Source organism: Seriola lalandi, unplaced genomic scaffold, assembly GCF_002814215.2.
Source record: "Seriola lalandi dorsalis isolate HSWRI2012SDOR001 ecotype SW California unplaced genomic scaffold, Sedor1 jcf7180002054979, whole genome shotgun sequence".
In the NCBI taxonomy this organism is placed as follows: Eukaryota; Metazoa; Chordata; class Actinopteri; order Carangiformes; family Carangidae; genus Seriola; species Seriola lalandi.
This window is the reverse complement of record NW_019525529.1, coordinates 465437-482705: the sequence shown is the minus strand read 5'-3', so window position 1 is coordinate 482705 and position 17269 is coordinate 465437. Positions and strand designations below refer to the sequence as shown.

At 42.3% G+C, this 17269-nt stretch overlaps 2 protein-coding genes across 2 annotated transcripts in view; both read left to right on the top strand.

Moving 5' to 3' along the window:
- chrnb1l (cholinergic receptor, nicotinic, beta 1 (muscle) like) overlaps positions 1-12205 on the top strand; it is a 15343-nt gene extending 3138 nt beyond the window's left edge. The window contains exons 2-11 of the mRNA XM_023396574.2: positions 965-1098; positions 1418-1462; positions 1862-1971; positions 3007-3115; positions 3289-3436; positions 3691-3876; positions 4368-4591; positions 4680-4864; positions 11380-11518; positions 11722-12205. Of these exons, the coding sequence (XP_023252342.1) occupies positions 965-1098; positions 1418-1462; positions 1862-1971; positions 3007-3115; positions 3289-3436; positions 3691-3876; positions 4368-4591; positions 4680-4864; positions 11380-11518; positions 11722-11862 (1421 nt within the window). The 3' untranslated portion in view covers positions 11863-12205. The remainder of the gene's footprint in view (positions 1-964; positions 1099-1417; positions 1463-1861; positions 1972-3006; positions 3116-3288; positions 3437-3690; positions 3877-4367; positions 4592-4679; positions 4865-11379; positions 11519-11721) is intronic.
- Positions 12206-15933: 3728 nt separating this feature from the next.
- cldn7a (claudin 7a) overlaps positions 15934-17269 on the top strand; it is a 5508-nt gene continuing 4172 nt past the window's right edge. Inside the window, exon 1 of the mRNA XM_023396618.2 lies at positions 15934-16802. Within this exon, the coding sequence (XP_023252386.1) occupies positions 16580-16802 (223 nt within the window). The 5' untranslated portion in view covers positions 15934-16579. The remainder of the gene's footprint in view (positions 16803-17269) is intronic.

The window sequence follows — 17269 nt, the reverse complement described above, 5'->3', positions numbered from 1 at the left end:
AAAAAGGGGGGGGGAGGGGGGGGGGGGGGGGGAACCCCAGTGGAGAGAAGTCCTTATTCTCTGTCCTATAAAAGATGTTTATGTTGTTCTGCTTGAATAGCAAAAACGCTGCTCTGGAACATATAATGAATCATATTAACACATCATTGTTTGTTAATCAGAGTTTATTTTTGTCCCTGATGGAGCTGGTATCCCAGACATCCCTTTGATCCCATTCCCCTGCTGCATATCAATTACATTAGCTCAGTCACCTTTGCTACCCATCGTACACCACCAGCACCTGCCCTGCTTCTTTTGCATGTCCTGTCTGTCCTTCTCTGTCTTTCCCACACGTTGTTTAGTCGCATGTTTGGAATGGAAGTCAGTCCATCATTAGCAGGAAATACAGAGTGCGTAATTCTGCTAAATGATAGCACTTCAAACTTAATGTCCACCTCTCCCCGGACTGAATTATAGGCAATAAATAAAAAACAATTTTTGTTTCAGTAATGATTCCTCCTGCTCTGCCACATGGCTTCAATATTTATTTTCAGATCAGAGAATATTGATATGTATATATATTATTTCCTTGATTGGAATGTGAATCAGAAAACACTCGTACCAGTCCATCCATACTGAGTATACATGAGCATATAGTATATTAATAGCACGAGTCATCCCAGAGGGAATTGAACCCCTAACCACTGCAGGCCTGACTCACTGATCGACATTGAACAAACATGCTGTGGTCTGGGTGTCAGTGGATTAAAGGTCTTATATTGTATAAAGTGAGACTTCCATGTGCTGTTTGATTATAAAGCAGGTCTAGGTTCCATATTAATACTGTGAAACCATCAAAGTGCTTTTTCTTTTTTTTTTTTTGTTGTAAGATTTATTCTGAAGTTGGTCATTGTTTGGTTAGAGCATTTTCATTGGATGGATGGAAAGTACAAATGAATATGAGTCACCTCCTTCTTTCATCCAGGAGCCTCAGAAACAGAGCGGAGGCTGCATCAGAAGCTATTTCAGAACTACAACATGAAAGTCCGACCAGCTCGTTACTGGGAGGAGAAGGTGATGGTGCGAGTTGGGATGACCCTTTCTCAGCTCGTCAGCCTGGTAAACGCAAACACCCGTGCATTCACCATTCTGAATTATTTTGAAAACCATCTATTGTTCTATGAAGTTAACTTATGAAAATGCAGTCCTATGCCCCCCCCCCCACACACACACACACACACACACACACACACACACACAACTTCTGGCTCCTGCAGCGTCATCCATTCTTCCATACCCAATTAGTTTCTAGAGAGCAGGACTGGAAGTAACAGCACTGTCATGCACCACAAGATACAGTGGCATCACCAATGATTGTCTCTCTCTCTGTCTCTCTCTCTCTCTCTCTCTCTCTCTCTCTCTCTCTATCCCGCTACAGAACGAGAAGAATGGTGAGATGACAACCAACGTGTTCATGAATCTGGTATGAGCATGAAAACATTCATCTTCATCACCTCACCACGCTCTGCTGCTCTGTCTCCTCTGTAACCCTGCTCCGTCCCCTCCTCCCTCAAATGGACTTGCCACTTTCTATAACCACAAATTATTTCTTGCGTTATCGCTCTCGTTCTCCGACTCGCTCTTTCATTTCTGTCCCTCGCTCTCGCTAATTAGGATTCAGGACGGCCTTAGTGTTTGTGACAGTGGTGTGTGAGTCTGTGTCGTAATCAGTGCCTTATCAAAGGCAGGAGAAACAAGAATGTAAATGACAGAGACGTCAGGGCACCGCACTAATGATTACACTTTTTGTCTGCTGTGCTATGCCAGTTAGTCACGTCCTTTCTCTTTCCCTTTTCTTCTTCCTTCCTTCCTTCCATCCCAGGAATGGACAGACTACAGGTTGTCATGGACCCCGGAGGAATATGACAACATCAATGTTTTGAGGATTCCTCCCAACAAGGTGTGGCGTCCCGACATCTACCTCATAAACAAGTAAGCATCCATCTACAGTCGCACAGTCTCCGCATCATCCGTCATATAGTTACTAACAAAGGATCTTCCGCAGTGACAAAGCTGATGAACATGTTTCACTTTAAAATGGCTGCGCAGGGCACATACCACTTAGGCTCAGTCCTACCTGCAGTGACCCACGTTTGAATCCAGCCTGGGCCCTTTGCTGCATGTCAACCCCTCTCTCTCTCTCTCTCTCTCTGTCTCTCCCTCCAACTTTCCTGTCACTCTCTCATTGTCCCTATCCCAATAAAGGCAAAAACCTGCCCAAAAAATAACAATAAGGAAGGTCAAGTTTTTGTTTTATTTGTTTGAATAGTTTGACATTCCCACTGTATACAAATATATATATATGTATGTGTGTGTGTATATGTATATATATATATATATATATATATATATGTGTGTGTATATATGTGTGTGTATGTATATATATATATATATGCAACAATGCATTGAAGAAACTTGTATCTGTAGGGTTCAAAATATACTTGAATCCCTTAACAGACACTCGCATTTTTGTGCACAAGCCCAAAAATAAAATGGCTACTGTTCTTCAACCTTTTTGATTATAGACATAACATTGTCTCTTTTGAGAGGTATGTCTTTCAACCAAAGAGTCAGAATGGATGTAAGAGACACTGAACCAAAGTTACAGAGGCACAGATGAGGTATAGGTGTATTTTTTCCTCACATAAAAAGGGAATACAAGGCCTGTAGCAGTTCCTTTTTGTTTGGAAAACACCTTGGAGCCACAAGTCTTAAACAACTGCATGACACCAGCTGTTGCGGTGATATGGGGATCCTTAAACGCCATGCACTGATACAAGCAAATACTTGGAGCTATCAAACGACATTTCACTCGTCAAGGTTGCGCAAAGACTGACTGCAAACCACACCTAAAGTAGCGTGTAAGCTACAATAACATGTCGCGGAGATGTATCGGTATGAAATGTCATGGGATATTATCTCCGACATATGAGCGTCACATTTGTCTTTCTCTTTTTATCCCCGCAGTAACGACGGTCAGTTTGACGTGGCCTTGTACGTCAACGTCTTGGTTTACAGTGATGGGACCGTCAACTGGCTTCCCCCAGCCATCTACCGCAGCTCCTGCTCTATAGAGGTACTGCCAAACCACATGGGCACCGGTACACCGCCGAAACTTACATCCTCCTGTTATTCATTTGTCTCCATGCGGTGTCGGGATCCTAGAGAGGACACTATGGCTGATAGGCACTACTCTGCTGTTTTACTTTATTCTCCTGTTTTTATGGACTTACATCCATCAATCCGCAGGTGGCGTACTTCCCGTTTGACTGGCAGAACTGCAGCATGGTTTTCCGCTCGTACAACTATGACGCCTCTGAGGTGGACCTGCAGTACTTCCTGGACGATGGCGGCAAAGAGATCCAAGAGATTGTTATAGATGACAATGCTTTCACTGGTTGGTGCCTACAGTAACTTTGGTCACTTCACTCATAGACTTTTCTCCTATGAAAGCTCAATAACTCATTGTTCATACAGTATATCGTCTTCTAATTTTAGCTGCGAGGGCTAACTGATTCCAAGTGGTAGATAACAATTTGTGGAGTACGTACTGCATCTTAACGGGAGGTTTATACGAGGCCGCAGAACATCTAACTAATGTTTAGTGAATTTATTTTTCCTCTCATCGCCACCTTCGCCTTCTCTCCGCAGAAAATGGAGAATGGGCAATCTGTCACAAACCCTCGAGGAAGCACGTTAAGGACGACCTGTACGAGGACATCACTTTCTATCTCATCATAGAGAGGAAGCCTCTTTTCTACATCATCAACATCATCGTGCCCTGCATCCTCACCAGCGTGTTGGCCATATTTGTCTTCTACCTGCCTCCTGGAGCAGGTCAGCACATCCAACATGTTTTGACATCGCGACTACACATCACTGTCAGGAGGGGGTTATAGGAAGTGAGGCTACTCTTTTAATACACCGTCTCATGTCATGACAAGAAGCATGTTGTCTAATATGTCATGAGGCAGGGCAACCTTTGAAGGAATGGACGATTTGTTGATGCATTAAGGATTGACGGAACGTGACCTTGCCCAGGGATGTACTTTGTCAATCTTTGGCCCTGTATGGTCGAATTTCATATGTTTCACTGACACAGTGGAAAATATAGATTCAAGAGAAGGCGAACAAACAGAGTGCAGAATGTTTGGGGCACATAACCTTGATTTCTTGATTTCATGTGATCTTTCCCAGTTGAGTGTTTCTCCACAACGGTCAAATGCAGCCATGTCTCAAAGTCTGCCCTTGTCAACATGAGACAGAAACTAACAGAGTAATACTGCGCTGTCATAACTAATTCTCCAAGCTGTCCCTGTCATCTGCAGGAGAGAAGATGACTCTCTCCATTTCTGTCCTCATCGCTCTGACCGTCTTCATGCTGCTGCTGGCTGACAAGGTCCCGGAGACTTCCCTCGGCATCCCAATTATCGTCAACTACGTCATGTTCACCATGATCCTGGTCACCTTCTCTGTCATCCTGAGCGTAGTCGTCCTCAACCTGCACCACCGGACGCCCAGCACACACATCATGCCAAACTGGGTTCGAAAGGTGAGGCTGGGTTTGACAGTTATCCAGATTCACATAGAATCAATTTGTGTTTTATGATTTCACTGATTTCCGAACCTTGGATTTCCAGGCGTTCATTGACTTCCTGCCCAAGTACATCGGCATGACGAGGCCAAACCCTGGGGAACCTCTGTTGAAGGAGGAGTCTAGTGACTATAACGACACACCTATCCGAAGCTTCAATGGACGGCAGCCTGGAGGAGAGTACTTCTTTCGCAAGATCAACCCTGATCTCGTCATTCCCTGGAGAGGCAGGTAAGGACGCATTTTACCAACATGGAGTCTACCCGAGGCGTCGCTCAGTCACTTTCATATTTCAAATGAAGAAGCACAACTTGAAACCTCCAAACTAGCAGTTTGTTCAGTTCGTAAGGTGTTCTTCAATAACTAAGGAACTGGAGAAAGTTGCTCTGGTCATCTAAGAAAAGTAAATAATTTACAAACATCTCTGTTCTCAACATCCTATAAAAGTTGAAAAGTATGTAATGTCCAAAAAGAATGCAATTTTAACACCAACGGCCTCAAGATATTTGACTCTACAATGGTGGTTTTCATAAGACACCTTTCCTAAAAGGTTGGTTGGTCTGTATTAATGATAATTGTTGTATTTTAGTCTTTTCAAGAGCAACAGGCGTCTTTCTTTTGGGCATTTTTCTGCCTTTTATTTGATAGGTCAGTGGAGATTGGATGGAGAGGAGGGGAATGATATGTAGCAAAGAGTCCGGTCAGTCGACCTGGGGACTCGCCGCTCAGGGCAATCTGCACCCACACGGTACGCGCTCTAACCCCTCGGCCATCAGGTCACCCTGGTACCAGGCATCTTTGGATAAACGCCTAAGTCAATTTTCCACAGCCCGATGTTTTGTAATATTTAGATTGGGTGCTGTCGTACTTAAAGGTCCCCTGTGGAGTTTTTGACCACTACTGGCAGTATGGAGCAATGTTTTTACAAGCGGCTCCCAGATTTGTTTGTTTGATACGGACACACATCCATCCGCCCGAGGCCCAAATGTGGTGCAGTTCGTATGCTGATGCCAGTTGTAAAGCTATTCTGGTGGTGCTAATGTCCTAATAAAGAAAGCAATGCTCTAACATAGGCACAGAGGAGGATGACTGCTAGTAACTAACCAGGTCAACAAGGCAGAATTAAAGTGTTACAAAAAATGGTTTTGCAAATGTTTCATGAAGAAGGAAATGTAATCAACATATTTGTTAGATCTCAAATGTACACAAAATATCTTTTGTTTGTTTGTTTACTAGCAAACTTCCCAGGGAACCTTTAATATAATATTGATTAAACTCCTATATTCTATTTAATGAATGATTAAATTTATTTAGATAATTTATTAGGGGATTCACTAATGAGTGAGACCATAATGTTAGTACATTTATAATAATAAAATATAATATACTTGACCGGTTTAGATTCCAAACACAAACCAAACTCTTGAAAGAGATAAACTTCCAAAAAGTTATCATACATATTAGGCCTCCCTGTCGAGACTGAAAACCATAGACCTGAAGTAATGACCACGCGGGTCATCCATCCTATTTCCAGGCTAAGATGTGCTGATCCTGACGTTACACCGGGGGGAGAGCTATTTCTATTAACGTTAATAAAAGCCAGCGCGGGCATGAATCTTCTTTGTACAGCGTGCCAAAGTGTGAATGTTGGATCTGATGCCAGACCAGCCATTATAGTAAAGTACACAGTGTGCTAGACTTGGCAGAATTACAGCAGCATCACCACAGCAGCACAGAGAATCTGTCAAGACAAGAAGAGTATGTGCTCTTCCTTCAGCCTCAGATATTTAATACGGTATTTAATACAGCCACATGAAGGGTATTCTGACAAACACAAAAGAAGGATTAATGATTCATTCATGACTGTTGTTCACATTGTATTAACGATCTTGAATGAACGCCTAAACTCAGCGTACTTTGTTAGACATTTTACCCTTGTACATTATTATTATTATGTTTATCTCATACCCTGACTTTCAGAGTTTTAGTACTCATTTGAGATGTATAGGATATTTGGATGTCACTCATTAATGCACAGTATACGTATATATTTCCTTATGTGGAACTTCTGTAAAGTATTTTTAAAAAATACACCTGGTCCTATAGGGACAGCAATGTCAGTGTGTCATCAGTCAGTCCACCGCTTTGGTCGGGACAGAAACATCTGAACAGCTAGTGGATGGATTGCCGTGACAGTTTGTACATATATTCATGCTCCTCAGAGGATATGTGCTTGTGACTCTGGCGATCCTCAAGCGACACCACCAGGTTGGCTTTGTGGGCTCTCTGAGTGTTAGAACGCTAACTTGCTAAACTAGGAAGGCAAACATGGAGAAACTTTGTCTGCTAAACATTAGCGTCGTAAAGTTGTTGTATAGCTTTTGGATATTTATTTTATTTTTTTTATATTGCATTAACCTGAATTTTAGTGTTGCCCACAGGTATACTGTGTATGTAGTTACTTAAAGAGTAGCCTAAACTAACATTTATTTTCTGTGATATAGCTGTCTTGCTTATGTACTAGTTTTCATCACAGAATCACACTTGTACTTGAATAAACTATAAAATAAAAACACCAAACTCTGTCTGTTTAGCCACGATGGTTGTCACTGCTTAGAACTTCTTCTCATTGACCAGGTAGACGTCATTCAGATCAACAGGATGAGGTATATCAATCTAGATCAAAAGACATTATATATCTAAAATCTTCAGTCTGTGCTGTGTGTCCAACCATGCCGGCTTCTCTCTGATTAATCTGCCAGTAGGCCTCTGCCTTTGCCACACAGCCCCTGGCATTACAAACAGCTCCACAGTCCCCTGAACCAGTCCTGGTGCTGGGCATCTCTCATCCCATTCCAAAGGCATCAGATTCGGCCCCAGCTAAGCCCCACGCCCCCGTCCACAGTCGCCAGCCACTAAGCCTCTGTTTAGGTTAGGCATTAGGGGGTAATTCCGCAGACAGGAGGGGGAGGGAGGGGTGAAGAATGGATAGGGGTAGATGATTGGAAGGGGAAGACCAGTGCTGAGTGATCGGGCAGAGGAGGATTTTGTCATTTTTGATGTGGAGGAGATGGTGGTCGGGCGCCATCGTCCAGCCCATGCCATGTAGACCCCCCCCCCCCTCTTTGTCTTATTATTCTGTCAGGGGGGGTTGTTACAGCAGGTGTTGTCCTTTACAACACATTATGAGAATTTGCTGGATGTTTGGTGATGTGAGCTGCTTGCATCATGCATCATTGTTTGTGTATAATTAACTGGTATTACTGGGTGTGTGAAAATCAGTTTAATTAACCTGGGGTGTGTGTTTGGGCGAGTGTACGGTTCTGTCATGAGTCAAAGTATCAGTCAATATGCATACATCCACTGTACTGTGTGTGTGTGTGTGTGTGTGTGTCATAGTGAAAAGGGCTCCTTGTGTCTGCGGTAATGAATACAAGCTGTGGAATGTAGATGGCATGCAGCATGTAGAGCACCACATAGCTCTGCTGTGACACACACACACAAACACACACACACACCCACACACACACCACTCACACAGGAGTTCTTGGTCACTCATTTTTATTGTCCTGCAATCCATCTGTTGTGACGCCGTCTTTCTGCGACACTGATAACTTGTCCTGCTCCTTCTCTGACGCCTTCCTCTCTCCGGTGCCGGAGGTTCTGCATATAATCAACACCAAACACACACACACACACACACACACACACACACACACACACACACAGACACACACACATTATGTATACGCACACATACGTGGCGAAGGTGCTGATACGACAGGTGCACTGTGGTGCCGAGCCAGGTTTTTTCTGAAGGTGATACACGATATGTATCCTTTAAATATCAACGTTATAGTGACCTTCTGTTAAAGATACAGTACAATGATCTGACGTTACACAATGAAACCAAAGGCAGTAAAGCTACTTATTATCTGAAATGGATTGTGAGCAAATGCACCGATGACTGATCGTCTATATCTGGTCACATGAGCATCTCCTATATGAGGAAATGTATTTAACAACAAGATAAAAAGACAACTAATAAATAATGAATAACCAGAAGTTCTGGGATTAAAAAGGGGACAATGAGAGAAACATTTATTTTAAAACTTTAATGCTTGTTTTTAAGGCCACACATGGTCTTGCACCTCAGTATCTTTCTAACCTGCTTGTGAGCTATGATCCAGCTAGACCCCTCAGGTTCAGCTGGAACCGGCCGTCTGGTTATTCCCCGGGTCTCCACAAAAACTGGCGAAACCGCCTTCAGCTTTTATGCTCCTAGCCGCAGGAACATGCTGCCTGATCATATTAGAGATGCTCCTACACTATTAAGTTTCAATTCTAAACTGGAAACATTCCTTTGTAGCCGTGCTTTCCAGTAGTCTGCTTTGCTGGCCTCAATGTACCATTTTATTTGACTTTTATTCCTTTTATTGGTTTTATCTTTATTGGACTGTTTATTATTCTTTTTAATCACATTTTACTCCTATTTTTTCAATAGTTTTATTTTACACACCTTTTTACTGATCAGTTGTTGGTCCTAATTATTTTATTCTCTAATTTATACGTATCATTTATGTGTTTTAATTTGTGTCTAATGTTTTATCTTTACACTATCCACCTGGAATGAAATGTGCTATATAAATAAAGTTTTGCTTGCTAGACATTAAGTACATGCATTATGGCTTCCCATGTGTGAAGAAGAAATCACACCTTTCATCACACTATTATATATTCAGTAATGTGACATGTAGCTGAGGGGGGGGGTTGTGTCCTGTTGGAATGTATACACATACCAACAGGGGCTATATACACCCCTTGTTACTGTAGCAATGTTGAAGAGTTGATCAGGTTGTCATGGTAAATGAGTGACATAAGTACATAGTATTCAAACATAGAGCTGCCAAAACATACATAACCGCAGAAACTGATGTTGAAAGAAAAAAAAGACATGCAATGGAATTATATATATACATCTATATAGTATAGATTATATATAGTTTATCCAAACTGGGTCTGGAAGGAACAGTATTCTAATCAAATTAAAATTTGTAAAAATTAGAAATATTTTTTTAAGTGCATCATGATCAAACAGAAAGATACATTCTGAGTTTGTTTGTTTGTGTGTTTTTGCAAGAGGTGAGGGGTGAATGGGGTTAGCACCGGGCAGCAGGAGGAAGTCCAACCGGTGGCAAACAGTAAACACCTTATTTAAGTGTGTGTTTAAACCTGTGCGACGTGTGGTCGGGCAGGAGTGTCTGTGACCTGACCGGACATATAACCACAGTGTATATTGTTGGGTCAGATGATCAGAAATGTGAACTTTTCAAACAAGGAATAGAGAAAGTCACAGATATTTTAGGTTTTTGGCCAAAAAGTAAGTTAGATAAACAAAGTGTTTTGATATGAACATAATAGAAATAACACAACTGTGCAAATCCCTCAAATACATGTATTCTGGTTGAAGTTCCAGAGTCACGGCACGTTGGCTCGGCCTCTCTCCCTCTCTGCTCGTATGTTTTGCTTTATGGAACAGCTGTGGGGGGTGGGTGGGTGGCGGTGGGGGGCTAAGAATGAAAGGTCATGCCACAAATCAAAGGTCATGGCATCACATAAATGTTGACCCAGTGTTGTGTCAATGTCACCTCTCTGTCAGGAATGTGACGCCGTCAGTCAGCGCTCAGAGGAGCTGCCTGCAGGAAGACGCCTGCAGTAGTTCTGCTAGTCAGTGACTAGAGGGCACACGACACGTACTGTACGCTATGAAGACACGACACTGACATCTGCATCTGTGCTGCGCGTCCTCCACTGGACAGCTTAATGTCAGTGACACTTTGTTTCACAATGCCGTGCGAGTGACTCGTGACATGCACAACATAAATTCTGAGCTGGTGAAGCGTTTGTGAAGAGAATAGCTTCGTGTTCTAACTTCTTCCAGAGGACATGTGTCTAAGTATTAACATGACAGTCTGGGCAAGTGACATATTCCTTAATTGGAAACATGCTAGGCTGACAATGTGCACAATGTAATGGTGATTTGAATTAGGATTTCTTAAAACACAAACTGCACATACATTAATAAATATGAAAACAAATAAAAATAGATTATGAATATTATCATCCATTTGTTTTGCATCTATAATTGTATATTTCTTAATTAAAAACTAAAGATAAGATACGATATGCTCAAATCATTGTGCCCCAGATGTACAACAAATTAAGTAATATACTTATATAATAATAATCATAATATAATTAAGTATAATAAAGAAATGAAAATCTAAAAATAACAAGAATAATTCCTTCGAACCTTCGGAAAACAAGTTCTTACAGTAAGACCTTTTTAAAGCATCAAGTCCTATGAAGGCAGACAGTTTTACAGTGTATATGTGAAAGTACTAGGATACAGCACAGGCAAGAACAATAGTTACAAACTTGTTCTCTGGTGAGCAGTATTAACTGCACTTGAGGATGAATGTTCATTCTTGGCATGGTGATACAAGCTTGACATTAAAATCTTTACTCCAGATGCAGTTGAAAGCTCTGGAAAAGGATAGAAAATGGCCCTTGAGTGAAGTTTTTTTTGTCTTATTTTTAGTATTTTATCAGCTTGAGTTTATCTTTAAGAAAGTTTTAACTCGACTTAATGTCTTATTTCCGATCCTTTTGCATCCCCCTTATCTCTCCATCCTGTTCTGTGTTGAAGTTCTCCCTCCGTCTCTCTCCGTGCTTCTGTCTTTTAGGTGTGAGAGCACGGTGCAGCTCCAGCAGCTCCCGAACTCTGACAGCTTCTGTCTGATCCTCCCTCCCAACCTGAAGTCAGCCATTGCCGCCGTGACATACATGGCTGAGCAGCTGAAGAAGCAAGACACGGACGACACGGTGAGAATCACACACGGCACGGCACGGCTCGGCACGGCTTGGCTCGCGCTGTCAGGCAGCTTGCTACCCGAGTGTTCCACACATGCCCCAGCGATGTTCATGTGTCAGTGCATACGTACAGTACACTGCTGACTCAGTGCTTACAGTAAGTGCTTAATGTGTGTGTGTGTGTGTGTGTGTGTGTGTGTGTGTGTTCCCTCCAGATGACAGGAGACTGGCAGTTCATTGCTCTGGTGGTGGACCGTCTCTTCCTGTGGTTGTTTGTCATCATCACCACCCTGGGAACCCTGGCCATGTTCTTGGACGCCAGTTTCAACTACACTCCTGATAACCCCTTCCCTTAGAAAACAACACACACACACACACACACATACACAGTTGGAGCTTGACACATTGTTTGGTTGTCACTTGATTTCTACTTCTTCTCTGTGCTTTTTCTAAAATCACCACATCCGACTTACCATAAATACCTGCTCCATATTTCCGGGTGAGGTCAGGTGTCACTTTACATAAAGAGAAGTATACAGACCTGACACACAGCCAACTCTATAACACAAACCATGTATGGATCTATAGACGGTAAATCTATATGTGGTAACACTCAAAGGTTTTGCATCATGTATTTAACACGTTGTGATGTTCTTTATTTGAGTCTAAAAGCTTGAAATACATGTTTCTTGAAAGTGACAGCGTTTGTGTTTATTTAAAAATAACAAACAAAAAAAACGCTTTTACTCTGTGATACATGCAGGAAAATAGTCTGTGCTCGACTGTGATTACAGTTAGTGATTGTAATGTTTGCTTTTGGCCACTAGAGGGCAGTAATGTAATGTTAAATCAAAGAAAAACACTACCGTTAGAAGAGGAATCAAAAGGTAGATTACAACTATAAATGGAGGAATCTGTGTTTCAATTCACCAACAAACCGCTCATCTGATTGATTTCAAACTTTGCAGGTGTATTGCTGAGGGAGGAAGGAAGTGCAGTGTTGACTGTGAAGGTTTTTGGACGAGCAGCTCACGAGAAAGATTCAAACACTGCTTTGTCTACATGTTATTTAACACGAGGAACGAGGGCAGTGCAGCACCAGGACAATTCAAAGCACACACATACATACCAGGGTTTTTAAGAAAGGCAGAACTCGGAACGGAGGAGTGGAGCTGCCAGCTCCAGCAGTAACAAACGAGACCGACTGACCACACACACACTGCAGGTTGTATTGTTGAAGAAGTTGAGTGTGAAGCTGTTTGGATGATGCTCTCAAGAATGCTGCAAAGTAGATTAACACAGGCCAAGCAAATAGGCATAGCACTAGTACATATAAACATGAATATATATATATATATATATATATATATATATATATATATATATAAATGTGACATACATATATATATATGTGTGTCACTTAAAAGTCTGATTGGTTGTACAGAAAGTTGAAACCTAAAAAAAATGACCAACATAATGCTGCTTTCACTTTGTCTGCTATCCATGTGTAGAAAACAAGTGGGTCACTATTCAAACCCAAGACAACAGGTTATTTTGACCCAGTGTTTTTGACAAACATGGCAAAAATAACCATATTTTAGTTTGGGTGAGTACAGGGGAGGGTCTATTGAGATGGCCATGGGTGGAACGCATGCTAAAAAGAGATTAAGTCAAACAAAACGATCACAAAGAGATACAAAATGACCAAATGAGACAAAACTACCGAAGTGAGGTGTAAATCGAGCTGTAAAAACAACTACAAAGTGATGCAAAATGACTGTAAAGAGACATAAAACAGCTACACTGAGACATAAAACTACCACAAAGACATAAAACAAACAGAGATGTGCGGCATAAAGCCTCAGTGTAGCATGCATGTAGCACTTTCCAAGCGCTTCGGAGAAAAGAACACTTCTCTCTCTCATTGCCTCAGAGGGAAGATGAGAAGAATGAGTCCACAAGACCAAGAACACAATCTCTTGGCCCTGTCCTGCTGCTGCTGCACAAAAGCCAAGTGTTGTTGCATAAGAAGGCTAAAGATGGAGAAGACAGGGGACATGAAGAGAAGGGCGCCATCCCCCTCATTTGCGCACTCTGAGCTTTTCAGGGAAAAGCCGTGGGCCCAGCATGTTTTATTGCTAATGCCTCAGTGACTTCCAAGGGCACTTAAAGGACTTCAATCATTAGATTTGCACTCCACTCGCTCACTTCAGACCCAGAGGAGGCCTCAGGAGAATGTTGTTAGCGCCCTTCTTTGCGCTGATTTAGCTGTTTTCTTTTTCGCCTCCTATTGAGCGTTGAGCAACGGCTAAACCAGCAAGACAAATGTGTGTTTACGCTTTTAAAAAAAGAAAAGTAGTAAAAAGGGGAAAGAGAGAGAGCAGAAAGGGGTGAGGGGGGTAGGGTGGGGGGGGGCAATGTTCTTTTTGTATTCTCTGCAATCCAGGACCTGGGTGGAAAAGCAGCCAAGAGGACATCATATAAATCAGGTTACCAGCGGCAACACCACTGGTAGGCCTGAGACCGGCCCCTGATCTTCTTCCTGCTCATTTTCCTCTTCCACACCTCACACCATCACTTTGTGCCCACCTTTCTTACCTTCATGTTTTTTTTTTTAGTCATTGTCTCTCCTTCATCTTCCTCTTCCCACCTTGACCTCCAGGACACTTTTAACCCCCAAAACCTGCCTCCTCCTCCTCCTCCTCCTCCTGCTTGGCAACCTCTGTATCAAAGTGAAACTGACTCCTTGAGCTATCGGGTCATTCCTCCCCCGGCAACAATGAGGCATTTGTTGGCCTCTACAGTTAAACCTTGAGGCTTATTTCTCCAGCCTGGATACAGTAGACTGGGGGGGGGGGTAATAGTCAGAGAAGAGGTGGGTGGAGGGAAAGGGCAAGAACATGGGAAAATGAAAGACCGGTTCAATGCAGAGGGGGTTGTGAAAGAATAAAACAGACCTGTGAGAGCGACCTAGCGAAGCCTCATTACATTTTAAATAGGTAACCCAGCCGGTAGGTGAGCACATTCCCATTAACCTGGCAGTAGGGAGAACTTCCTCCAGGCTTACGGGTTATTACTTCCTCTCCCATTGCTTGCAGGACTATTGTTTAGCCCCAGTGTGAAGTTGCACACACTGCAGTGCTAAGCCGGACCTCTGATATGAACAATGCCCGCTATTGTCACTTGTTCTTTTTTTTTTTTTTTTTTCCCCATTCACTACAGGAAGTGGCTACAACTTGCATGTTAATGGACCCAATGGAACAAATATATATGGTAAAATATAAATAAGTGACAACAGGTATGAAATGGTCACATCCAGTTGATTTCATTAAGAAAAATGACTGATTGCACAGATACATCTAGCAAGGAATAGAGCAGTCACTGTTTCCCAGTCTTGCTCCTTAGATCACCATAATACAGTATTGTTTGTATAATTATGTATTTCGACCTAACTCTTCATTTTAATGTGATGATCTTTGTATCTGTTTGTAGTGACGCCTCACATAATTTCTGTTTAATGCGTTTCTTCAAGTTTTATTAACCAGTTTTTATGAGTCCAATAAAGCCACAGTTAATTTAATACCTGAATATTACGGTGGCCCTGAGTGTTCAGTGCGCTGCGGCTTAAGAAAACACATGCAAATGCACACACCACAACCAATTAGCTACAGAAGTGCGTTGCAAGTAGCACAGACGACACACTTGCATGGGATGTATTATAATACATCTCATCTAATGCATATGATCCATGTCCACTTGTTGTTCAATGCTTCATATTTGAACAAGTTCGGGTTCCCGTTTTGTCCCCTGGAAACACTTCCTTTATCGTCTGTGCTACTTGCAGTGCGTTTGGCATTGTGGTTGTGTTGTCAAATTGATGATGTTTTCTGAATTAGCTTGTGATTTTGTCTGTTTGCATTTGCAGTGCATTGAGCTCTCAGGGCCAGAATATCTATGATTCATTTTCTGATTATCTTTCGTCAAATTAATTTTTATCCAACACAGAATATGTGACACTGTCAGACAAAGCCCATCCATCCATCCACCCACCCTTTCCTACTGTCTAATCTCACCTCAGCCTGTTACTGTACGCAGCTTTCCCCTTGAGTTTTTCTTCATTGAATTTGTCTGTTCTCATCCAGCAGGTTACAGTTCCTGGAAACACAGAGGTCATGAATGTGAACGGAGCCTGTCAGCAGCATGAGATTGGTGATCTGGGCTAAAAGGACAGTTGGGAGTTTACTTGACTTTGTACAGAGACGTGGACTTGAGTTATAGCTTCAATCTGGGTCAGTGGTTTTACTATAGAATATATAGTGGTGTGAATACTGTACTTGCTCACACAGTCTAAAATATATGACTAAAGAGGGAAATTTGAAAATTAAAATGGAGCAAAAATAGTGCTTTTAATGCACAACAATATGAAATTCTGTATATTCTTTTTTTAACACACTCGCCTTAAGCTTGATGCTTAGATTAGAGCTGAATATTCAAAGCACAGGTGTCATGCTTTCTGTGGGTTTATTATTATAATGAATGTAAATGTTCAATATGCCATATGCAGCTAACTGCAGACAAAATGCACCTTGATATTGATAATCACATAAAGTTGTGATGGTGTGCAGGGATGGAGCCTGTGTGTGTGTGTTTGTGTGTGTGTGTGTGTGTGTGTGACAGCTCTGAAAAAGGTTAGACACTGAAGACAACCTGTTGCTTTGCTGGAAGCGGAGGGGGGAACATTTCCCAGCAGCGACTCCACCACCACCACCACCACAGAGGAGTTGCAGCTCCATGCATCAGCAATCATGATAATTACACACCCACTTCACACCATCACCCACATCTTGGAAAGCCTATCCCCGACTGAAGACCCCCGGCATCACAACTCAGGAGCGACACGGACACCACCGGCGGCTTTTGCGTCATTTCATCACAATTAACAGAGTTTACCAGACATTCCTGGAGCGTTATACCTTACAGAAGGCTGTCACGGACACGGGATCATTCTTTAAAGTTAGAGGAGGGGATTCAAATCATTTTTTTTTTTTAATTTTTAATTTTTTTTTTTAAATAATGGCCAACTCCGGTATTCAGCTGTTGGGATTTTTCCTGTCGCTAATCGGGATCGTCGGACTGATCATCGGGACTATCCTGCCGCAGTGGAAGATGTCGGCGTACATCGGGGACAACATCATCACAGCGGTGGCCATGTACCAGGGGCTGTGGATGTCATGCGCTTTCCAAAGTACCGGACAGCTCCAGTGTAAAATCTACGACTCCATCCTGCAGCTCGACAGTGAGTAGCCCAGTGTGGATGTAATCCATGCTGTAAATACATTACATGCTTATTCTTTTTTATTTTTATTTTTTTAATTAATACAGTGTCAGTAATTAATATCAACAGCTATTTACTTTGCTTGCCCCCCCCCTCCCCTTGAGAATTGGTGTTACAGAGCAGGATGGTGTGGATCATGTGTGATTCTCCACCTGGTCCATCAGAGCACCTCCTCCATCTGAATAAGACCTGGCTGTTGTTACCAGCTCAGGGTTGTAATCTGCTCATCACTTCTTAATTACCATCGGTATACAGTGTTACCATCAACAGAGCCCAGTGCAGTCCCTCACTACAGAGGGACATTATTTCCTGTTTAGAAAAAAAAAGAGGCAGCTTCAGATTCCTGGAGAAAAAGGTTTGAAAAGAGGAACCTCACCCATACATTGTCACATTCAAGGAAACCCTCCCACCCCACTGCCCACCCACCC